The sequence below is a fragment of the Notechis scutatus genome, chromosome 13, assembly GCF_049901735.1.
Source record: "Notechis scutatus isolate UNSWTSFEM ecotype Mainland chromosome 13, rNotScu1.2, whole genome shotgun sequence".
In the NCBI taxonomy this organism is placed as follows: domain Eukaryota; kingdom Metazoa; phylum Chordata; class Lepidosauria; order Squamata; family Elapidae; genus Notechis; species Notechis scutatus.
The window spans coordinates 11068470-11093746 of record NC_142021.1 but is presented as its reverse complement, the minus strand read 5'-3'; the positions used below and the strand labels follow the sequence as shown (position 1 = coordinate 11093746).

Sequence of the window (25277 nt, the reverse complement as noted above, 5' to 3'; positions counted from 1 at the left end):
AGGCACTTTTACATACCTGTTTTTTGTTGAGGGGGGACGCAGGCCCTTTGGATGGGTGGTGGTTAGCTGCAAGACATTTTGAAGGTCTAATTTAATGAAAAGAAGGATTAGGACTGGCATGATACCTGTTATGGTTTGCCAGCAGCAGGTGCGGATGGCTGAGGTCTCTGACAGTGAGGACTCGGATGAGGGCCCTGCGTGTGATGCAGGAATGGGGCCAGGACTATCTGAGAGTGGGGTGCTGCCTTCGGAGGTTGTGGAGCCTGGCAGCAGTGACAAAGAGGCCCCTGGAGAGCCTGTGCTCAGTGCGTATGCGTGCAAGGATGCTTGAAGAAAAGAGCAGCTGAAGCAGCACAGGTGACTCGGGTGTAAGGCTGGAAGGTGATGGCCCCTCCCATAAGGGATAAAAGCCAGCCTTCGGGGTTGGCTTCTTTGCAGGAAGCAAAGAAGTTCTTTTTGCTCAGAGTCCTCATTGAAGCCCGGGTTACTCCGGTTTGTTTTTTTGAAACTTCTGGCTTTGGATATTTATCTGCAATTAGACTTTTGTTCTTGGCAGCCTTTCGCAACCTTGAAAGGGCTTCCTCTTCTCTGGGACAATTAGTTTTGAATGACTCTTGGCTGTAAATGCATGGAATTCACAGCGCCGCATTAAAAAGGTTTGCTTTTATACATACTTTGTGTTTGTTTGATTTGAACAAGTCTTGGGCCAGAACAATACCAGTGTTGCAATATCCAGGGGGCTGCCCCAAAGAAGAGAGGGTTGACTTATTTTCAAAAGCACCAGGACAAGAAGCAATGGATGGAAACTAATCAAGGGGAGAAGCAACCTGGAAATAAGGAAAAATGTCCTGACAGTGAGAACAATTAATCAGTGGAACGACATGCCTCCAGAAGTCGTGGTTGCTCCAACACTTGTTTGGCCAACCATTTGTCTGAAATGGTAAAGGGTCTCCTGCTTGAGCAAGGGTTGGCCTAGAAGACCTCCAAGGTCACTTCCAGAATAACATCCAGCTTCTTGGATATTGTTCTGGTCCGAATGGTAGCAACTAATCAATTGGAGGCCAGATTTGGACCCTAGGTCCCACCAAGCGCCAGTCCACTTTTGGCTTAGGATATCAGTTGTCTTCTTTTTGAGTGGGGCACAGTCTGAAGGAAAAGGCAAAAGCTACTCTTTAGTTACTTCCTTAGTTACCTTTCTCTCTCCTCTCCCTTTTTACTTGCAGTGGTGGAGAGCCGAGGTGGGACTGTCGACAGCCTGCAAAGATTTGCCAGCTCACCGGTCTATCTCCCGGTGAATTACCACCTCTCCAACACCGAGGCTTCCTTTTTCCTCAAAGAGACCAACCAAGAGATCGTGAGGAACGCCAGCTTGCAATCCCGCACGGAGCCTTTCCTGGTGTACAAAACCACCCGCTTGCCTGTCTTAAATGCTACTTACGGCCCTTTCGCTGTGGAGCAGATTATGCTTCCGAGCCTGTGGCTGACCTCGCCTCTGTTCAGTTTCCCTGACCAGTTCACTTTTCATTGGAAGTTACAATCCCGTGTCCTGGACAGCTCGGTGTATTCCAACCGGCCCAAAGTCCAGGTTTTGTTTTATGTGGCGGGCAAAGATTGGGAAGACCACGATCCGGCTGAGATCCTACCTTGTGTACAGTTGGTGGCTTCCCGGGAGGACCGCGTAGTTGTTGGCAGCTGCTGGTTGAAAGGTCATCTGGGGTTATGTGTTGCAGAACTGGAGTTCCCACCGGCTTGGTTCAACGCACAGCTGTCCACTCCATTGACACCCTTGTCTTCAGAGTACCAAGAGATGGAGGACTCTTGGGAAGGGATCACTGTGGATCTTTTCTATTGGATGTACGCAGCAGTGGAAGAAGATTGTCCTTCAGGAGATCCAGATCTGGAGAGCTTTCTTCGCCCAGGGGGCCAGGATGAGGCCCAAGGGCCCATGGCCTCTCTGGAAAGAGTTGGCAGTGTTATTCTTTATCCGACTCCAGACAAGCTCAAGAAGTCGTCCCTGAAGCTTGACAATAACCTTGTCCTCTGTTTGCCACTTGGCCCAGTCAAAGAAGGAGATCTGGTCATCTTTCACGTCTCTCTCACCAGTGGCTCTCTAGTGGATCAGTTTACACTCAGGTAAGCATTAGAAGTCCTTTAGAAATTGACCGACAGAATCAAATGTCATTGGCGGATTGGTCATTGTTGGGGTGAACCAAAGCAGTCAAGATATAATCCAATCCATGTGGTTGGCCTACTGTTTTCATTTGAATGTTATGCCAAAATGTTCAGCTCCATGTCTGCCCTGAATTCCAGATTTATAGAAGCTAGAAGTAACCTGTTGTAGCTATTAATCAGAAAGCTTGTGCTGTGTTAACTTTCTTTTGAAACGCATCGCCAAAAAGTGAGATATAAATTTGGGCTCTGCAGTGGGGGAGCAGGAACTATCCTTGGGCCCTTAGAAGTAATGGCTCATTTAGTGTCTGTTTGAACAGCACTAAAAAAGTGACTTATGACTGTTTTTCACATGTACGACCGTTGCATCATTTTCATGGTCATGTGATCAAAATTCAGGTGCTTGGGATAGGCTAACACTAGAGATGAAAAATAAGGATGAATCAGAATATTATATAATTTGGAATAAATTTTACAGTTGGTGGAGACAGAAAGGAAGGGTTTAAGATTGAAAAGAGTTGTTAAAAGGACATCTGTGATCAGGAGACTTAAAAAATACCAAGAATGTTGGAAGATGCTAGTAAGGATGAATAAATGTATATAGGTTTTGTGTGTGTGTGTGTGTGTACAAATGTATATAAGATCTATATTCTATTATATTTCACTAGAATGATGACCAAAAGTTATGTCAAAATGACTCCATCACGTTTAATGCTTTTTAATAATAAACGTAATGTTTAATAAAAATTTAATTAAAAAAATAAGATGCTTGGCAACTGGCATGTACTTATGACTGTTGCAGCGTCCCAGGGTCACATGATCCCCTTTTGCAACTTTTTGACAAGCAGAAGTCAGTGGGGAAGCCAGATTCGCTTAACAACCAGGTTACCAACTTAACAACGTCAGGGATTCATTGAACAACTGTGGCAAGCAAGGATGTAGAATGAACCAAGACTCACTTAACAACTGACTCGCTTAGCAACATCAAATTTGGGGCTCAGTTGTGGTTGTAGGTCAAGGACTACCTATACTTCTGATGATCTTTGTCTTCCAAAGTAGATTTTTGACCTTCCAAAGGTCAAAAATCCAATGAAATGGTTTTCTTTTCTTTTTTCCCCCAATTATTAAATTTTATTTAGTTTTCAAAATTTAAAAACATAAAACTTTATACATCATTATATCAATGTCAAGACATCTTTTACATTTCCTTACCACCTTTCTATATACACATTCATTATACAATTTCAACTTAATATATAAATAAATATAGATAGATATGAATATTGATATACGGATTTACATAGTTTCTTATTCTTTATCTAATTGTCATTTTGATTTCTTTTTATTCTTAAACCATTCATACCAGGCATCCCAGACATTATAATATATCAACTCTTCTTTGACACTTAATTTCATTGTTAGTCTATCCATCTCTGCATAGTCTAAATCTTTTTTTGGAACAACATCCTCTCATGGTACATTTTCCTGCTTCCAAAATCCCAAAATGGAATGGTTTTCATTGAAGCCCCGCAACCAAACCTGTAGAAACCCAACTTATCAAAAGCCATCAGAAGACAGCCGAGTAACTCGATAGCTACTTGATGAACGCCATGTGCCATTCATCTTCACGAAATAGAGGCCTCCTAATAATAATAATAAAAAAGCTGTACTTGATTAAGTCGGCATCCTTTAATGGCTGTGACCTCATTTTAATGGCTTCATTGAAGAATTTGCTTGTGTTTCCTTGGTAATTTTGAAGATGAGGTCCCTCATTAGAATGTCTATTAAAATGTTGCTTCTTTTCTTTTATGATGGCACTTTTAATTCGCCCTTCTGTCTTTGGTCTTCTTTTTCAGTTTTGTATCTAGTGTAAGCCTCTCCTTTTCTTGATCTTCAATTATGTCTTCCTTATTTGTTAATGAAAACGTGCCTAACTTAGTCACGATTAGTGGCTCTCGGGTTAGGAGACTGTCAATATGTCTATATGGCAGAGGTCTCCAAACTTGGCAACTTTAAGACTTGCGGACTTCAACTCCCAGAATTCTCCAGCCAGCAAACTTAGCAACTTTAAGACTTGTGGACCAACTCCCAGAATTCCTGAGCTAACATGACAGGAGGAAGAATTCTGGGAGTTGAAGTCCACAAATCTTAAAGTTGCCAAGTTTGGGGACCTCTGGTCTATGGAGATTCTCAGTCATCCAGGTCATGGTTGACCCAAAGGTGTGTCTTCAAGAGGCAACTGGACTTCTTTCATTTTTATTTGAGAAGAGGTTTCACTTCTCCTCCAAGAAGTTTCAGAACCTGCAGGAACCCATGAAGCTTCTTGGATGGACGAGAAGCAAATAAATTCTTCAGATAAAGACAAAGGAAGTCCAGTTAGCCTTTTGAAAAAAAAAAAAAAGCTCCTTTGAGACACCACCAATAAAAACTAGTGACACCATAGTGACTGTGTAACACTCAATTTTGACCAGTAAAATCTCGCTCTAATTATTTAGATTTGTCCAAAATCTTTAAATTGGCTGCACAAAAAAGAGGGAGTAAGCCAGCATCACTCCTGAGGCTTTTCAGTATTAACTTGATCAGGGTTAATTTATTTGACTCTTGAGTTTATACATGGAGGGCAATAAATATCATTGTAGCTCTGGCATCAAACACATGCAAGTTTTCTTACTTGCTCTACCGATTTGTTTTCAGCCCATTAGTAATGTCTCTAAAGAGCCAGGGGGCGCTTTATGTATAAAATTTCTCTTGTCTTTTGGTCAGATAGATGGGCCTGCTTTGTTAAGAGGGGCATAATATAGTCCATTTTGAGTAACGTGAATTTATAAATCAAAATAGGGCATGGTTTCCCCCCATATCTGATTCTCTACAGGGCAAAAGCCTGTCTTTTGAATAGGTCCTTAGCTTTGTTTCTCATCATGGGCAGAAATATCACTTTTTTTAAAAAAAAAAATATGAAATGAAATAATGCACAAATGCAACATGTGAAAAAGACATGGAAGAAATCTCAAATAGCAAATCTGTTTCAGATGTTCAATAGGTAAAGAGAGTTCTTATACAGGGTTCTTTCTTTCTTTCTTTCTTTCTTTCTTTCTTTCTTTCTTTCTTTCTTTCCTTCCTTCCTTCCTTCCTTCCTTCCTCCTTCTTTCTTTCTTTCTTTCTTTCTTTCTTTCTTTCTTTCTTTCTTTCTTTCTTCTTTCCTTCCTTCCTTCCTTCCTTCCTTCCTTCCTGCTTCCTTCCTTCCCTCCCTCCCTCTCCTCTCTTTCCTTCCCTCCGTCTCCTTCCTTCCTTTCTCTCTCTCCCCCTCCTTCCTTCCCTCCCTCCCTCCCGCTCTTCTCGTTCTCCTCTCTCTCTTCCTCCCTCCCTTCCTTCCTTCCCTCCCTCCTCTTTCTCCTCCTTCCTTCCTTCCTCTCTCTCTCCCCCTTTCTTCCTTCCCTCCCTCCCGCTGTTCTCTTTCTCCTCTCTTTCTCTTCTTTCTTTCTTTCTTTCTTTCTTTCTTTCTTTCTTTCTTTCTTTCTTTCTTTCTTTCTTTCTTTCTTTCTTTCTTTCTTTCTTCCTTCCTTCCTTCCTTCCTTCCTTCCTTCCTTCCTTCTTCCTTCCTTCCCTCCCTCCCTCTCCTCTCTTTCCTTCCCTCCGTCTCCTTCCTTCCTTTCTCTCTCTCCCCTTCCTTCCCTCCCTCCCTCCCGCTCTTCTCGTTCTCCTCTCTCTCTTCCTCCCTTCCTTCCTTCCTTCCCTCCCCTCTCTTTCCTTCCCTCCCTCTCCTCTTTCTCTTTCTTCCTTCCTTCCTTCCTTCCTTCCTTCTTCCTTCCTTCCTTCCTTCCTCTCTCTCTCCCCTTTCTTCCCTCCCTCCCGCTGTTCTCTTTCTTTCTTTCTTTCTTTCTTTCTTTCTTTCTTTCTTTCTTTCTTTCTTTCTTTCTTTCTTTCTTTCTTTCTTTCTTTCTTTCTTTCTTTCTTTCTTTCTTTCTCCTAAATTCAGTCCATCTTAGGTCCTCATCTGCTTGAGATTTTGAAAGAAAGGAATACAAATACAAAAGCAGGCCTGCTATATATATTTTTTTTCTATAAATGGGCAAAGAAACATTTTTAACACAGGTAGCGCTCAATTCACGACCACAACTGACCCCAAAAGGTAAGTTGTTAAGTGAGACATTTGTTAAGTGAGTCTTGCCCCAATTTTATGCCCTTTCTCATCCCTGTTGTTAAACGAATCACTGTGGTCGTTAAGTGGATAAGACGCTTGTGAAGGGAATCTGGCTTCCCCGTTGACTTCGTTGTTCACAAGGTCTCACAAGGGGATCCCGAGACCCTCACCCCAGGGAGGTGTGAGTGTGAGTCCGTTGTCAAGCATCCAAAGGTAAACCACGTGACCCCGGGGGGGTGCTGCCATCGTCGTGAGTCTGAAAAATGGCCATAAGTGAGTTGTAAGTTGAGGATTACCTGTATGTGTCTTTTGGCACGCCAGCTTCAAAATATTAAAAGTTGCAAAAGGAGCGCCTTATTTTGGCAAACTTTTCCCGCCTTAACGAATACATGTTTGGGCATGTACTTCGAGAATCTATCTATCTATGTGAAATATAATCAATGCAGATAAGCCTTGCAGGTTGGCTTGTTCGTACATGCCTTGCTCCTAGGATATAGGAGAACGCTGAGGTTGTTTTTTTTAACAGTAATAAGAAAGAAAGGAAGAGAAACAAAGGAGACATGAGATCCGTAAAAGACGTTAGAACTGTTTCCCAAGGAATGGCAAGCTCCATGCCAGATTGTATTGACAGATGTCACTTCTCAGTACAACCCAGGTTTTGCATGGAATTCTTCTGCTCCTTTGGCTGTTCTGTTGCTTTCTCTACTGGAAAACAAAACAAAAAAAAAAAAAACACTTTCAGGGGAAGAAAAAGGTCATTTAATGTCTTTCCATCCTCCCCAGATTTGGCTGCATGGGGTAGCAATGAGAGTCTCCCTTCCCCTCCCTTTCTCCCTTCCCCTCCCTTGCTCAGAATTGCTCTTGGCATCTTTGCATCCTGCAGCCCAGCGGTGGGATCCGGATGTGGTTTACCGCCGGTTTGGTGAGCGGGTCTCGGTGGGCGCGGCTTGGCGTGGCAAATGCACGCTTTGCTTGCGCGCAGACGCTTTCCCTACTGATCTTCTCCCGCACTCCTGCACTCCTCCCTGTGTCTTCAACAGCTGAGGCACAGCAATCCACTGTGCTGTGTCAACGAGGGTAGGCCCAGCAACTGATCTCGGAGCTCCCAGATGATCTTTGGAGCTCCTGGTTCGCTTGAAGCGGGGAGAACTGGTCGAATCCCACCCCTGCCGCAGCCTTGCAACTCCGTTGTGCAGACAGGAGGCTGGGGCCGCAGATCAGGATCGAAATGTATGGCTTTCGTTTCAAACACCAAGCGTCCAGTCGGGCGCAAAGAACCAGGTCTAAATGCCCAGGCTTCAAAATGATGGATCGATTGGTCAAACCACCAGTCTAGGAATCTTCTCAAGGAAAGTTTTGCACCTAGGTGAAACTAGGTAAGGTTCAACAGGTGTTCGAGGGAGACCTCGTCCTCATGTGACTGTAGAGCTGGGATGTCAAACTCGATTTCATTGCAGGCCACATCAGGCTTGTGTTTGACCTCGGGGGGGCAGGGGGCATGTCCAGGTTGATGTCAATTGTGTTGGGGGGGCGCCTGTAGTGGTCTGGTCATTCGCCAGTGAAAACAGGCTCCCGAGCTCCATTTTCGGCTGGAGCAGCCTCCTACAATCCTCTGCCCACGAAAACAGAACTCAGGAGAGCGGCACGAGCTTAATTTTTCCTGGCAGAGGCACCGCAGGCTGGTCCTTTGCTGTTTCCAGGGTGGCTCCATGCACCAGATCTAAGCACCCTGTGGGCCAGATCGGGCCTATGGACCTTGAGTTTGACACCCCTGCCCTAGAGGGTCTAAGGTGATTCTTCATCTGATGTCTTCTCCTCCTGGCGTTGCCTTCCTAGGCCTTGGGGACGCCGGAGAGAGACTGCAGAGCCAGGGGAAGGAGTCAAACGAGGAATCAGCTTAGAGTCCCAACATGGTCACAAGAGGACACAACCCTTCTTGAATGTTGTAGTTTACCCAGGTGCAAACCTTTCATTGAGAAGATTCCTATGCCTAGGTTGGAGCATTAAATCAGTACCTTTGAACTCAGGGCATTTGGACCTGGCCAACCAAATGGCCAAGTCAACAAAAATAGCCAACCGAAGAAGATGACCCACATCTCAGGAAAGGCAGAGAGGAGGGTGCCCATTCTGTAGACACAATGATTTACGTTGACGTGCCGGGTACTTTCCTTGACAAATATTTATCATTAAAAGATGAAAAGCCTTTCAAATCAGCGAAACCGTGCGGTTGCAAAGTTTGGGCTGCTGACTAAGGAAGCTGTCAGGCTTTTAGGAGAGCTTGCATTATTCCCCTCCCCTCCACCTGCTCCTTTACATTCTCCTCCTCCTTTGTGTACAGCTGGGGATTTGTGTCCTGTTTTGTTTTTTTATTATATATAATGGAAATAATCTATGAGTTGGTAGCAGTTTCTCAGTAAATGGCATTTGATTAATGGTCAAAGCAAAGGAAGGGCCCATTAATCAGCAGATGTTTATTGCTTTGACATTACTGCAGAGTGGGGTTGGCAAAAGTGGGGTTTGCGCCTTGGTTCACCAGTTGCACGTATGTGATCCCAATGTGCAAGACCAGCAAAAAAGAATAATTCTTCTTCTTCTTCTTCTTCTTCTTCTTCTTCTTCTTCTTCTTCTTCTTCTTCTTCTTCTTCTTCTTCTTCTTCTTCTTCTTCTTCTTCTTCTTCTTCTTCTTCTTCTTCTTCTTCTTCTTCTTCTTCTTCTTCTTCTTCCTCCTCCTCCTCCTCCTCCTCCTCCCCCTCCTCCTCCTCCTCCTCTTCTTCCTCTTCTTCCTCCTCCTATTCCTCCTCTCCTCCTTTCTTCCTCCTCCTTCTTCCTTCCTCCTCCCTTCTCCTCTTCCTCCTCCTCCTCCTCCTCCTCCTCCTCCTCCTCCTCTCCTTCTTCTTCTTCTTCTTCTTCTTCTTCTTCTCCTCCTCCTCCTCCTCCTCCTCCTCCTCCTCCCCTCCTCCTCTTCTTCTCCTCCTATTCCTCCTCCTCCTCCTCTTCTTCCTCCTCCCCTCTTCCTCTTCCTCCTCCTCCTCCTCCTCTTCTTCCTCTTCTTCCTCCTCCTATTCCTCCCTCCTCCTCTCTTCTTCTCCTCCTTCTTCCTCTTCCTCCTCCTCTTCCTCCTCCTCCTCTCTCCTCCTCCTCCTCCTCCTCCTCCTCCTCCTCCTCCTCCTCCTCCTCCTCTCCTCCTCCTCCTCCTCTCCTTCTTCTTCTTCTTCTTCTTCTTCTTCTTCTTCTTCTTCTTCTTCTTCTTCTTCTTCTTCTTCTCTTCCTCCTCCTCCTCCTCCTCCTCCTCCTCCTCCTCTCCTCCTCTTCTTCCTCCTCCTATTCCTCCTCCTCCTCCTCTTCTTCCTCCTCCCTCTTCCTCCCTCCTCCTCCTCCTCCTCCTCCTCCTCCTCCTCCTCCTCCTCTCCCTCCCTCCTCCTCCTCCTCCCTCTTCTTCTTCTTCTTCTTCTTCTTCTTCTTCTTCTTCTTCTTCTTCTTCTTCTTCCTCCTCCTCCTCCTCCTCCTCCTCCCTCCTCCTCCTCTTTCTCCTCCTCCTGCTGCTGCTTCTGCTTCTGCTTCTGCTTCTTCTGCTCCTCCTCTTTCTCTTCCTCCCCTTCCTCCCCCTTTCCTCTTGCTCCTCACCCTTCCTCCTTCTCTTACTTGTCCTCTTCCTTTTCCTCTTCCTCCTCCCCTCCCTCTCTTCTTTTTCCTGCTCCCCTCGCCTTTCCCTGCCCCTCCCCATTCTCTCCTCCTCATCCCCTCATCCTCCCCTCCCCTTCTCCACCCCCTTCCCTCCCTCCTTCCCTCCACTTCTCCTTCTTTCCCTCTTCCTCCTCCCCCTCCCAATGTGCATAAAACCGTAGGGAATTCCAGCCCCCGGATGTCACCATCTCATTTCAGTCCCACCTTCAACTCTATGTCCCGTTGAGTTACTTTGCTTGAAAAATGTTTCTAAACCAAAGGCCACGTCTCTCTCTAGGGCAAGGCCATAGATTGCTGAGTTAATGAGAACTAGAAGCAAGGACTCCATCGATCTCCTTCTCTGTAAATTTTGCAATGAAAAATACACCCAGGGCGCCATTTCTCTCCCCCTCGTCGTGTTGGAAGGAGGTGAATCAAACTGGTATCTTGTGTCCTTAACGCTCGGGCGCTTCCCTATTTAAAACAAAATCTGGGAAATTAATATATTGACTCAGGGAAAGCAGAAAAAGAGAAAAAGACAGGAAAAAAAAATGCTACCCCTGCCGGGAACATTCCAAAGCACACAAGATCCATTAGGATTCTCTACAGTGAACCGACTACGGTGCATGGAATAATAGTCAAATATTTGTAATGTTAATGAACATGCAGACACGGTTTGCAAACTCTCCTTGGCTGGAACCGTTCAGCGGTTATAAATATATAATGCAGCATGCATACAGGATGAGGCGAAACGGAAGCGATAAAAATGCAAATGGCTTTCCTGTGGGGTAGGGTGGGGACTAAGTAATCTTTTATGAGATGCTGTAGGGGGAGTTGTCTCTTTGGTGCCTGCTGGCAGGGTGGTGTAAAACTACATGAATAATGGGATCTTGGATCTTAGAGGGTAATTTGTCCTCCTGCCATGGATTTAACTCTATCAGGAGGGGGAGGGAAGGACAGGTTTTGGTTGGAGGGAAAAAAAGGAAGGTGGGAGCATGTAGGGTCTTTTCTTCACTTTTAGGAAAGAGGCAAGGCTTGTAACCCCTTCCTTCCATCCTCATCCTCTCTTCCTCCCTCCCTCCCTTCCTTTTCCCTTCCTTTCCTCTTTCCCTCATCCTTCCTTCCTTCCTTGTTTCCTCCCTGCCTGCCTGCCTTCATTCCTTCCTCCCTTCTTCCTTCCTTTTCCTTCCTCTCTTCTTCATCCTCCATTCCTTCTTTCCTTCTCTCCCTTCTTCCTCCCTCCCTTCCTCATCCTCCCTCTCTCCTTACTCCCTTGCTCCTCCCTCCCTCCCTTCTCTATTCCTTCCTTCTTTCCTTCTTCTCCCTTCCCCTCCCTCCTTTCCTCATCCTCCCTCCCTCCTCCCTCCCTCCTTTCTTCCTTCTCCTCCCTCCTTCCTTCTTCATCCTTTTCCTTCTTTCCTCTTCTCCCTTTCCCTTCTCTCCCTTCCTCATCCTCCCTCCCTCCTCCCTCCTCCCTTCCTTCTCCTCCCTCCCTTCTTCCTCCTCTATTCCTTCCTTTCTTCTTCTCCCTTCTCCTCCCTCCCTTCCTCCCCTTCTCCTCTCCCTTGCTCCTCCCTCCCTCCCTTCTCTATTCCTTCCTTCTTTCTTTCTTCTCCCTTCCCTCCCTCCTTTCCTCATCCTCCCTCCTCCTCCCTCCTCCTTCCTTCCTTCTCCTCCCTCCCTTCCTTCTTTCCTCTATTCCTTCTTTCCTTCTTCTCCCTTTCCCTTCCCTCCTTCCTCATCCTCCCTCCCTCCTCCCTCCTTCCTTCCTTCTCCTTCCTTCCTCCTCCTTTCTTCCTTTCTTCTTCTCCCTCCCTTCCCCTTTCCTTAAACTCTCCCTTCCCCAACAATCCCTATTTTCACCCAAGTTCCTCATCCGCTCTTCCAGGTGAGAGCTTTTATCTGAAGTTTAACCTGGAAACCTCGAGGCCACAGGACCTTCTGGGTGATGGTCCCACAATTCCAAATCCGCTTGCTTTTTTTTAAAAAAAATAAGAAGCTTCAGAGAATGAAGTCCACGGATGGGCCAAAACTCTAGATTCAGAGGCGGGATCTCTAAAAAAAACCACTGGAGACCCACCACGGAAGAAGAGAATACTTCCAGCCGTGCTTGGGATCATCCCGAAGGCACTTTATTGGCCACTGCAGGAGCCAGGAAGCTGTACTAGATGGGTCTTTGGTCAGATCCAAGTAGAAAACTCTTCCTTTCCTAGTTTAACCCGGCTTCCCAAGGATGGCAATTCTTGGCAGGTAGTAGCCAAAGCTCAGATGTTTGCACAGCTTCTGTTGTGCAGGAGGGATTGTATCCTTGCTTTGCAAGGTCAAAAAATCAGGCATTGCTCGCCTTATCTATTACTGCTCGATATTTACTACCGGCATCTCATTAGCCGTCGATCTCTCCAGGCTCAGCACTGTGGGAGACGGAACCTCTTCGGCGGTTCCCTCTTCGGCGTGATAGATTACACCAAATTAATGCGAGATGCCCAGCATTACAAGGGTGCTGGCTTGTACCAATCGCTACAGTCTGGAGGGAGGGGTGGTATTATGAATTAATATTCACCAACATGACTCCGTATGCCGAAAGGATAAAGATGTGTGTGGCAAGACAGCACGGGGGAGGGAGGGAAAAAAAAAAAGTATTATCCAGTACGCGAAGCTTTCTCCCTCTTGACTTTGCTTCAGTTAATGAGAGGTCTGCAAAGAGACAGATGGCATTGATTTAAGGGGAAAAAAAATTAATTTGGTGTTGGAGGTTTTCTGGAGGCTTCAAGAAAAAGGAAGACGGAGGACAAACAAGCCCTTGAGCAGCAGGAAGAGAAATCCACCAGAAATGTCTTCTAACCGAGAAGGTGCTTGGCACACGACATGTTTGAGGTTTCTGATTAGCTGCTGTTGTGTGGATGGGTTTCCCCAAGTTAAGGGTGCGTGGGTTCATTTCTCAGGATCTCAGCAAGCAAGACCCCTTCTGGATGGGAAACAACAGCTAGACCAACTTAGCACCTAGGAGTTGCTAAGAAGGTTCCTAAGAAGGAACCCCCTGCCTTCTCCTCACTAAAGATCTCTCCTTTTCCCTCTCCTCCTCCTCCTCTTCCCTCCTCTCCTTTTTCTTCTCATTCTCCTCCTCCTCCTCCTGCTCCCTCCTCTCCTTTTCTTCTCATTCTCCTCCTCCTCCTCCTCCTCCTCCTCCTCCTCCTCCTCCTCCCTCCTCCCTCCTCCTCCTCCTCCTCTCCTCCTCCTCTCCCTCTCCTTCTTTTTCTCCTCCTCCTCCTCCTTTTCCTCTCCTCCTTCTCCCTCCTCCTCCTCCTCCTCCTCCTCCTCCTCTTCCCCTCCTTTCCTTTTCTTCTCATCCTCCTCCTCCTCCTCCTCCTCCTTCTTCTTCTTCTTCTTCTCCTCCTCTCCTTTTTCTTCTCATTCTCTTCTCCTCTTCTCCTCCTTCTCTTCTTCTCTCCTCTCTCTCTCCTCTCTCTCCTTTCCCCTCTCCTTCTCCTTCTTTTCTCCTCATTCTCCTTTTTCTTCTCTTCTTCTTCCTCTCTCCTCCTCCTCCCTCCTCTCCTTTTTCTTCTCATTCTCTCCTCCTCCTCCTCCCTCTCCTCTCCTCTCCTTTCCCCTCTCCTTCTCCTTCTTTTTCTCCTCCTTTTCTCCTTTTTCCTCTCCTCCTCCTCCCTCCACCCCTTTTTCCTCTTTCTCCTCATTCTCCTCCTCCTCCCTCCTCCTCCTCCCCTCATCTCCCTTTCCCCCTCCTTCTCCTCCCCTCTCCTCCTCCTCTTCCTCCCCTTTTCCATCTCCTTCTCCCTCCCCATCCCCTTCCCTTCTTTCCTTCTTTTTTCTTTCCTTCCTTCATTAGAAGGTTCTAGATTCTTCATCATTCCTATTGATTTCAGTCCAGATTATTTGGAAGGAATGTGTAGAATTAACGATGAAGCCAATTAAACCCCCTGCCCCACCCCCAAGTCCCCCAAAGCTTGGCATTTCTATTCCCAAAAAGATTCCCAATGAATATTAAAAAAAAAAAAAAATCCAAAGAACAACACAGATGCTTAAAGTAGGATTTGCCCTCAAAATTTTCGACCGGAGCTTAGCTTTTGCAAAAAAAATCTGTCCAAAATCTATTTGGCTTCATTTTGAAGAGCAGTAGAATTTTGAATTATTTAGAAGAAAAGTAGTGTAGACGTGAAAAAAAAAAGGCTTTCATAATAAAGTGACCTAAAAACAAGGTTTGATAAAATAAACATTATATCAGCTATATTTGTTTGAAACAAAAATTTTGACAGTTTGGATGAATCTGACTGATGACAAACCTCCAATTATATCCAATTCTGGGTTTGGGGTCAGTAGGGAGGCAGAAAATGCTGACAGGCCTGTTTATCTGTCCATCTGTTTGTTCATCCATCTGTTTGTCAACCCATCTGTCTCTCCATCCATCCATCAGCCTGTTTGTCTATCTATCCACCTGTCTGTCTGCTCATCAGTCTGCATCCTCTTGTCTGGCTGTCCATTCCTCCATCTTTCCATCTATTTGTCTGTCTGTCTGTCTGTCCATCAGGATGAAGTCTGTATGTCTGGACAGATCTGGAAATTGGTTTATTTATTTTTTTTGACAAGGATAGTATCTTACAATCTATGCAAGGCTGCATACAACATAAATAGTATCCTGTAAAAGTAAGTTTTAATAAGAACCCAGGATCTGCCAAGGTACCAGATGACTGTTTCTGTATTTCAAACCACATGGTTGTATCCCCTCACAAGGCAACCCAACTTTTCCCCTCCAGCTAGTTCAGATCGAAGCGTAACCATTCTTATTAACAGTTTAAAATTGCCAGGAGATTCGATTTCTAATCCCATTGCTATTTGTCTTTTGTTTTTTTTTTACCTTCTGAAGAGAAGGAAATTAAAATGCACAGAACTGCTTCGTGTAAAAATGACCTTATTTACGGAAGCTAATGACTATTGGTCTCTCTTTTAAAAAACGCACACGCACACACACACAACAAGAGGAATCTAATTCTATCCAGAGGAGATAGAGTGACAAATTGAGTTTAATTTTTTTTCCCCCAACCTTACAATTATTATTATTGTTTTACGCTTTCAAACTATCCTGTTGTGGGTTCCGGAAAAGCATATTTGGTGCTCAGCCTCCCATTTTCTCTTCACAACAGTCTTGTGAGGCAGTTTAGTTTGAAGAAACAGTCTCCTTTTAATGACCCCATGATCCCTTGCGGGGGGGAGGAGTCTGAGCAACTGAATGGAGCTGAGTGATTACTGGCCGGATGCCCTTCCTGTCACCCATGCGGAGTTTTGTTCAGCAGATATATTCTCACCATGCCCAGAGAGAGAAATATCTGCCTCTACGTAGGATCGAACTCGCAGCCTCCTGATCGTGAAGCAAGAGCTCCACCTCTAGGCACCACTGCACCACTCAAGTTGAAGAAACAAATACTAGCCAAAAAAATCCCAACCATCTAGGTTCACCTTTTGACAGAAATAAACCATAATTCCGCCATTAAAACTGGCTCCTCCTGCATCCTGTTCACGTTTAATCCTGGTGTTCACACATTGGGACCACTTTAAAGACTGGACACATGAACATTCTTACAGTTTTTGGTCAACGGTTGAATGATCAGTTGCTAACTGTGGTATTTTGACATGGTGTCCTCTTGGAACGGAATGATTTTGGATCTTATTTAGTCCAAACAGAAATGTGTGAAGAAGGTTTAAATCCATTTTAGAATAGAGCTGGAAGGGATCTTGGAGGTCTTCTAGTCCAGCCCCCTCCTCAAGCAGGAGAACATATATATTTCAGACCAGTGATTGTCCAGTCTCTTCTTAAAAACCTTCGGTGATGAATCAACCACAACTTCTGGTGGCCAGCTGTTCCACTGGTTAATTGTCCTCACTGTTAAGAAGTTTCTCCTTAATTCCAGGTTGCTTCTCTCCTTGATTAGTTTCCAACCCTCGCTTCTTCTCTTGCCCTCTTTATATTTTAAATCTATATAGAAAAGGAGATTCAAGAGAAGAAGACCAAGTCTTTCTCAGATCACAGGTGTGGAACGATGACCCCCTTAATATGACCTGTGGGACATCAACTCCCAGAATTCCTGAGCCCACATGGGAATTGAAGTCCATGGGTCATAAAGGGGTGGCCATTGTTCCTCACCCCTGGCTCTACATAGTCTTCTTATTTCCATGCTCATCATTGTCCTCTGTGATATTTAACTCTTTAAGTGTGAAATTACCAGGAGACTTCCGAACAATATAAAGAGCTTCTTTATTATAAGCATTTGCAAAGGCTGGACTTCTGCGCTCATATAGTGGGAGCTACAGTATGCATCTTCCATAGGCATAAATTATGGTTAAATGTAGTTTCAAAGCTCCAGCCCCAGTTACTACCCCTTATCTTCATTGGTTGGTTTCTGGGTGGCTTCCTTCCTTTTCCCGGCACTTCCATCCCACCAGTTTATTTATTTCCAGTAATTTCCTTCCCCTTGGTTAGTCCAACTGTTGTCAACGCTATTAATTTTAACATGACAACTGGACAACTTCACCTGCCAGCTGTTTTTCCTTGACCTGCCAACTATTTGTTTGACCGGAATGTGCAAAACATTTATAGTCTTTGTTATTGTAATACAGAGAACATTCTTACACAATGTCTTCCTTAATATCTCATTAGGGTTTCTTAGGTTGCATAGGGGCTAAATATGGCGTTACCATTGCTCTGTCTTTTACAGGAATAATTCTTACTTCTCATATCCTCCTTTCTGGGTGGAGAAGATCAGGTGAACACCTTCAGATGTTCTGAAATGAGGCACCCTGAATGGACCTGTCATCCTATGTACTTGCTGATATAATTAACAGACTCACAGATCCCTCAGCCTTGTTTTATTATATTCAGAATTGTGCTCTTACCATCGGAGATTTATTACCTGAAGCGTAGAGACTTGGGCCACAAATGGACCATCTAACTAACCTCTTCTTTGCCAGGCGGTGATTTGCCACGGAAGACGGATCTTGCATTCTGGGCTCGAGAGCTGTCATTTTCATTTTTTAATCTCAGTAAGGAATGATGCTTACATTTTAATAGAGGTTGCCACCCTCCCATCCCACCTGAAAATGTTACGGTTTGACCTTTGGGGTGAGACTTATTTTAAAAAATAATATTAAAAAAAACACCCCTTCCCTCGCTGCTCGAGCAGCGTTAATAAATTGTGCACTTTCCATCTTCGTGGTTCCTGACATTCAGCAAAAAAACTAAAACAAAAAACAAAGATGTGACTCTTATTTTGAGGGCCAATTTAATGGAAAGAAAATGTTTCTATTTTACTCTAAGCTGCTTCCAATAAGTCTTTCTGCTTGCAATTCTGGTCTCTATTTTTATTTGTGTGGGAATCTGTAGTAAAGCTGATAGCGAAGTTTAAATATATGGTGTTTTTTTTGTTATTTAAAGTGTTGTTCTTGAGCATGGAAGGCTGCATGTTTTTTCTTCTTCTTTATAATAGACCCATGATGGCGAATCTATGGCACGTGTGCTGGAAGTGGCATGCAAAGCCACTTCTGCCGGCATGCAAGAGGTTGCCTGGAAGAACCCCACTGCGCATGCGCGTGTGCCACCTGCCCGCCAGCTAATTGTCACGTATCTGGTGCACATGTGCAGGGGGCACAGGAGACATGCGTGCATACTCAGAAGCATGTGTGGCATGTGTGTGTGTGGGGCGGTCACGCGTGCATGCGCAGGGGGCGTGCCCCCCGCACGCATTGCCTTCTGGGTACTGGCACGTGAGTAAGCACACGCAAGCGCACCTGCAATTTTTGGGATGGGAGCCCCAAAAGATTAACCACCATTATAATGGACTGTTGAAGAACAGAGAGAGATACAGCTACAGATAATCAGAGTTGGAAGGGACCTTGTAGGTCATCTAGTCCAACCCCCCCACACCCAAGTGGGAGACCCTACACCATTTCTGACAAATGGCAGTCCAATCTCTTCTTGAAAGTCTCAACTGAGGTGGAGGTGGAGTCAAGCGTGGAATTAGCCTGGAGCTCTTACATTCCCACAAATGCTCTAAGTCGAACTCTTCTCAAATTCCTTTTATCTGGTGCCAATTTAGCGCTGACCATTAGTTGATTCTTGTATGTAGGCAACAGCAGTAAATTAGATTAACTAGAATTTCGTGTATGGTCCTGATTCTTCTTACCTGACATTAATTTAGATAAGAATTAACGGGATTCAAGAGAGGTCAAAAGTCCAAACTTTTGTGGGAATATAATGAACTCCATGCTGATTTCTCTCTTGATTCTGCCTACCCCGATTTCTGTCTGTTCTCCTCCCACATAGACTCGGAATAACCCCATTTTAATCATTCTGTTTGAGGGAAAAAACAAAATAAACAGAAAAATGGTAAAGTAGCATTGATGTGCTATCAAGTGCCCCCCCCCATTTTTCCCCCCCCCCATGCATTTCCATGTTTAGTTAATGGAAGTGCCATTTTAAAAAAAAAAACATTTTACAATTTGGTGTGAGACTTTTGCCGTGGATCAAAAGTATGTTTTGTGAACTGTGTGTCTGGAATAGGACACCTAATATAGCAAGGAGATATTTGTTACAGTTCAATCCTGCCAACATGTACAAAGAAATACCTTACAGGTAAATTAACCTGGGTTTATGATGTTAGTAGATATAGGAGTGGAGTGGTTTTATTTTCTTGGTTAATAAAGGTAAAGGTTCCCCTCGCACATACGTGCTAGTCGTTTCCAGCTCTAGGGGGCAGTGTTCATCTCTGTCACAAAGCCGAAGAGCCAGTGCTGTCCGAAGATGTCTCCGTGGTCATGTGACCAGCATGACTAAATGTCGAAGGCGCATGGAACGCTGTTCCCTTCCCACCAAAGGGGTCCCTATTTTTCTACTTGCATTTTTTACATGCTTTCGAACTGCTAGGTTGGCAGAAGACGGGACAAGGAACGGGAGCTCACTCCGTTACGCGGCGCTAGGGATTCGAACCGCCGAACTGCTGACCTTTCTGATCAATGAGCTCAGCGTCTTAGCCACTGAGCCACCGGGTTTTGGTTAATAGGTCGGTGTTTTAGTCCATCATTCTCAACCATTTTCCTCTGCAGTTTTTCCAAGCAGACACAACTTTTTTTAAAAAAAAAAAAACCCAATCTTCCCCAGATTTATAGCTGTTAATATAAATTCCACAAGGAAACATATTTAATGACTGTGCCTCTGCAATCTTCTTCGTTGCATAAATTTTCTCAAATCTTAAATTCCAGGTCCAAAGCACAGCCTTTTCTCTTGCGGGAGAAATGGCCTTGTCTTGAGGTTGCCAACCCAGCCCAGGACCAGGAGCCCCTGCAGTTTTTAAACCGACCGAAGGCAGGGGAATTGATTTGAAGGATAGGATCTCCCGGGCTGCCTCTTCCGCCCTAAATTTCTCATTCTAGGCAGCGCTTCTTTGCTGTAGCATTGAAATTGCAGCTTAATTACAGGTAATTATCGATCACTTAAGGTTCACCAGTTGACAAATTGAATTTCCACACTCTTCTTGAGCGTGACTGACAGAGGGCCGCTGGGAATAAGAAATGGACATGATCAGCGGTGACAATTCCACTTGGGCTTGTGGCTGGCGGAATAGCAGGGCCTCCCCTCTGCCTTCCGTGGTGGCTGGTCCCTGCTGGCAGAAGGATGGAGATTTCAATTCTGCCAGGATGTATTAAGACCACCAGGTGCGAGGTTAAGGATGGCATGTTGACGTGACCCTCCAGGGAATTGTTGACAACCCCAGAGCCCTCCTCTTCTGATGGTAAATCCTGCTGGCATAGCCTCCAATGGCTGAACTTCCCTCTTTGATCATTAGTGGAGGAGGGACACAGTTGTGCTCGTGTGCATATTTAACCAGAGGATTTTTTTTTTTTTTAAAGAAATGGTTTGAAACCAAAAGATGCCTAGATAAATGACTCAGACCCAGAGAAGGAATTTTGCTTATTTGCACATGTTTCCCCAAACTCAAGTTGGAAGCATCTTCTTATGTTAAACTTGGAAGACTTGAAAATACAAAGGGAAGGAAGGAAGGAAGGAAGGAAGGAAGGAAGGAAGGGAGGAAGGAAGGAAGGAAGGAAGGAAGGAAAGAAGGAAGGAAGGAGGGAGAGACAGCTGTAGGGGAGGAGGAGGAGCAGAGAAGGAGGAGAAGCAGGAGGAGGAGGAGGAGAGAAAGGGAAGGAGGAGGAATGAAGGAAGTGAGGGAGGAAAGAAGGAGGAAGGAGAGTGGGAGGGAGGAGGAGAAGAGAAGGAGGAGAAGGAAGAAGAGAAGGGAGAGAGGGAAGAAGGGAAGAAGGGAAGGGAAGGAAGGAAGGAAGGGAAGGAAGGAAGGAAGAGGGAGAGTGGGAGAGGGGGGAGGAGGAGGAGCAGAGAAGGAGGGGAAGCAGGAGGATGAGAGAAGGGAAGGAGAGAGGAAGGGAAGGAGGAGGGATGAAGGAAGAGAGGGGAGAGGAAAGAAGGGAGGAAGGAGAGTGGGAGGGGAGGAGGAGCAGAGAAGGAGGAGAAGCAGGAAGAGGAGAGAAGGGAAGGGAAGGAGAGAGGGAGGAAGGAAAGGAGGAAGAAGGGAAGGGAGGGAGGGAGGGAGGAGAAGGAAGGAAAGGAAGGAAGGAGAGTGGTTTTAATATCTTTTAGAATCTTTGTGAGTGCAACTATCCAATTCTCCTTGAAGAAATATAACATAAGTGATTTTTCCTCTAATTGCCAAAGAAAAAAACATTTCCGTCGGGCGGAAGCAAAATAAACAGATTGACCAAGACTTCTCTTGCCCCCTTTATGGTCAGTCATTAGTTTTTGTGATAAGCAGTTGACAATTTCTACTTACCTGTCCAGTAAATGTACCCTTGTACTGTACAAAGTTTCAGCACCTCAGACAGCTCCTAAAATGGATTTACTGTGACCTTCCTTCCTTCCTTCCTTCCTTCCTTCCTTCCTTCCTTCCTTCCTTCCTTCCTTCCCTCCTTCCTTCCCTCCCTCCCTCCCTCCCTCCCTCCTTCCCTCGCAGTGGGTACATCCACAGCATTTTCTTTCTACCATTAATCCGTTTTAAAATCATCGACACCGACAATAGCTTCTTTGTTTCACAAAAAGGCTAAAGGGCCGCTTTTAAGAGCTCATGTTTAAAATACACAAAATAGCCCAATTTGTTTGCAAGGTTTTCTTCTTACTGACGCTCATTCATTGTCAGCGTACAGTCGTTACATTTTCTGCTGTGTCCTGCTGTTTTTCCCCAACCCTTCTAATGTCCTTTTTTTAAAAATTGAATGCTCTATCATCCTTCCTAAAACTAATTTTGCTGTGGTTGTCATGTTTGATGCAAGACCCCAAGATTGGTGAATGTTGCACTTTTTAAACCCACTGGCAAGAAATCACATTACACTTGGTGTAATTACATTGTTCTAAAAATGTGATTATACATTTCGACAACCAACTTCCTGTTAAATTACCTCAGAACAGCCTCAATTTATAGGACAGAATCCTCCTGATTTAGATGCTAAAGGTGTAATAAATCTGAGATGAAGTTATCTGCATGTATCTATACATCTATCCCTATCTATTTCTATTTCTCTATTTCTATTATATCAATATCAATATCAATATCTATCTATCTATCTATCTATCTATCTATCTATCTCCATCCACCACCCACCCACCCACCGATCCATCTACCTACCTACCTACCTACCTACCTACCTACCTTTCTATCTATCTATCTATCTATCTATCTATCTATCTATCTATCTATCTATCTATCTATCATCTATCTATCTATCTATCTATCTATCTATCTATCCATCCATCCATCCATCCACCCACCCACCCACCGATCCATCTACCTACCTACCTACCTACCTACCTTTCTATCTATCTATCTATCTATCTATCTATCTATCTATCTATCTATCTATCTATCTATCTATCATCTATCTATCTATCTATCTATCTATCTATCTATCTATCTATCTATCTATCCATCCATCCATCCATCCACCCACCCACCCACCATCCATCTACCTACCTACCTACCTACCTACCTACCTACCTACCTACCTACCTACCTTTCTATCTATCTATCTATCTATCTATCTATCTATCTATCTATCTATCTATCTATCTATCTATCTATCTATCTATCTACTACACACACAGGGACACATATGAAAGAGAGAGAACATTACATCTAACATTGGTAGTTTTGTTAGGCCATTTTATACTAATCATGCTAATGTACATTGTTCATGTACTTGGTGGGCTGGGAAGAAACACAGCCTCAGTTTTTGGATGTATTACTGTAGTTGTGTTGTGTCATGCCTAAGAGGGCTTCACCTGATTGTTCTGAACAGGTTGTCCCACATTGTGGGATCCTGATGACATCAAAGAGCTCTGAAATCAAAGCTCTTACTTAGGCCAAGGTTAATTCTTCCTTGTTCTCTATATGATTGACAGCAGAGATGGACAGTCTCAAAATGAAAATTCTTCTCCTTCCTCTTCCTCTTCCTGCTCCAGTCTTGTCTTGTCTTGTCTTGTCTTGTCTTGTCTTGTCTTGTCTTGTCTTCTCTTCTCTTCCCTTCCCTTCCCTTCCCTTCACTATCCTATCCTATCCTATCCTATCCTATCCTATCCTATCCTATCCTAAAAGCTGTGATATTTATTTACCGTCCCACTGTAACTATGACGTGAAGTTAAAAAGGAGCAGGAAAAATAAATCCTCCTTAAAAATCCATTTGCTTTTCATGGTTTAGAAATAGGAGGTTTTCCATAGTGGCTTATGCTTTCCAAACAAGTGCTTTATTAATAGATAAATGGCGGCAACCTACTCCCTTACCTGGGAGAAAGTGAGCTTCCAACCCAGTGGGCTTCCTTGTTAAGAGTAAACGGACACCAGACTGCAGCCTAATCCTGTTAGCATTGTCAACTAGCTGATTGATTTCCCAGTTCCTGCTTCAGTTCAGTTGTTTTGTTTTGGCCCTGAGCCATGCAGATAAAAAAAAAATCCATCTGGAAAGAAACACCATCCTCTTAAATCCAATGTAAAAACAAGCTTGTACAAGCCGAACCTCTGTGCACAAATGTGAAGCCGATGGTTCATAAAAATTTAAACAGTCTGTTTCCAGCCACTTACTTTCATGTCAAAATTTCTCTTTAGGCGGATCTCCCAGTAAAGCACATCAACAATAGCTGCTGTTTTGGGATCTCTTTGGAGTTCTTCAGAAATAGATCTTCCTATTTCTCTACACACACCCCTCCCCCACTATAAACTCTGGTTGGGAAAGCAAATCTTTTAAGCCTTGGGGTTTTTTGTTTTTTTTATCCCCCCATACTTGTAACAAGGAATTCATTAAAAATTGCTGGCGGACCAGAAGGATAAACCAGCTTCTCCAAGGTCTTGCTTCTATCCTGACTTGGGTTGACCTGTATGCGGGAATGTTTCCTGATTCGTGAATTTGTGTACATTTATTGAGTTTGCAGAACGCAAAGAACCACGATAGGATTTTCTGGATCTCTTAAGTTTGGCTCCTTCAGATACAGAGACCTGCCCGGCCTGAGCTGATGTTTTTCTAGAATTGAATTTCCTACCCGGAGTTCCAATAAGGTTGATAAGTGAAGCATGACACTTGTTAACAGTGTTTCTGCTTGTACGCTTTCCCAAAAATGTTGTTGATGCTTGTTGCTCTCCTGGTCCCAGGTTATGCTGTCTGCCTGGAACGCGGAGCTTTGCTAAGCTATTAGATAGCAATAGCAATTGCCCTTAGACTTATATACCACTTCACAGTGCTTTACAGCCCTCTCTAAGTGGTTTACAGAGTCAGCAATCTGAGTCCTCATTTTACCCACCTCAGAAGGACGGAAGGCTGAGTTAACCTTGAGCCTGGTGAGATTTGAACTGCCAAATTGCAGGCAGCCGGCAGTCAGAAGCAGCCTGCAGTACTGCATTCTAACCACTGCGCCACCATGGCTCATAATGATAGTTTAGCATGATGCTTAAACACAGTATTGATTGACCGATTCTGTAGCATCAAGTTGGTGGTGAATCTTAGTGACAGAGATGATTAGTTCCCATACTTGTCTGGCACCCATCACTGTGGTAATGGAATCGTCCTCTTGTCTTTTCTTCCACGTTTCCCAGCATTACAAACTTCTCCACAGTGTGAGATATGATTGATTGATAATGCGCTATCCAGTTGACAATGGTTCTAGAGGCCACCTAGATAGAACTCCTCCAACATTCCTTCAGGTCTTGCTCTAAGTGACTCGATCCATTTTGATCCAGATGATCCTCTTTCTCTCTTCCTTCCTCAGCATTTTGGACTTCTCAGGAGATCTGGGTTTTTGCATTGATTGATTAATTACATTAGATCCTTGCCATGTTAACATAAATAGCAAGATGATGATGATGATGATGATGATGATGATGATAATATGATAATAATAATAATAATAATAATAATAATAATAATAATACCCCACAGGACCAAATGTTTGGAACAAACAGACTGGTGGAGAAGTAGGTGAGGAAAATAAACCCAACCAGAGCTCTCCATTTTGTCAACCCGGAAGTGAACCTGGATGAGGCGACCTCGGAGGCTTCAGGGTTGCCACACAACAGAGAGAGAGGGGGGAAATAGTTAGATGGGGTTTTGTAGCCAAAACGATGGGAACCAAGGACATTCTCATAGGTGGCTGGCCAGAGGAGGGGGAAGTAACTAAGCAACCGGCTAGCAACTGGATTGGACAGCACGACCAGTGACCTGGGGAAAGAAGGGGAAACTTTTACTTTTTAATTAGCAGTACTGCAGGCTACTTCTGCTGCCTGCCGGCTGCCTGAAATTTGACAGTTCAAGTCTCACCAGGCTTAAGGTTGAATCAACCTTCCCTCCTTCTGAGGTGGGTAAAATGAGGACCCAGATTGTTGGGAGCAAAAGGCTGACTCTGTAAACTGCTTAGAGAGGGCTGGAAAGCACTGTAAAGCGGTATATAAGTCTAAGGGCTATGGCTATTGCTATTAATTAGGTGAAAGCCATGGGAACTTTCAGAGTTGGCTTTCACCAGTTGTGCCAATATGATGATGTATCCCATAAAACTGTTCTTGGGGGAACTTGCCTGCCTCAGGGTTCTGATTTCTATGGGTGCACTACTCGGAACCCTGATACGCTGCTCATAAAGAGAGCTCGTGAACATAGAAAATTAACTGCAAACTCACCAGTATTTGACCCTGTTTCCCCACCTCCCCTCATCTGGGGGGACAATGAAGGCCTTAAGCCTGCATGGCAGTCAACG

At 44.6% G+C, this 25277-nt stretch overlaps 1 protein-coding gene across 1 annotated transcript in view; it reads left to right on the top strand.

Annotated features, from left to right (window-relative positions):
• The first annotated feature begins 1350 nt into the window (after positions 1–1350).
• Positions 1351–25277, top strand: part of LOC113425230 (transmembrane protein 132B-like) — a 157166-nt gene continuing 133239 nt past the window's right edge. Inside the window, exon 1 of the mRNA XM_026687284.2 lies at positions 1351–2133. Coding sequence (XP_026543069.2) covers positions 1463–2133 — 671 coding nt within the window. The 5' untranslated portion in view covers positions 1351–1462. The remainder of the gene's footprint in view (positions 2134–25277) is intronic.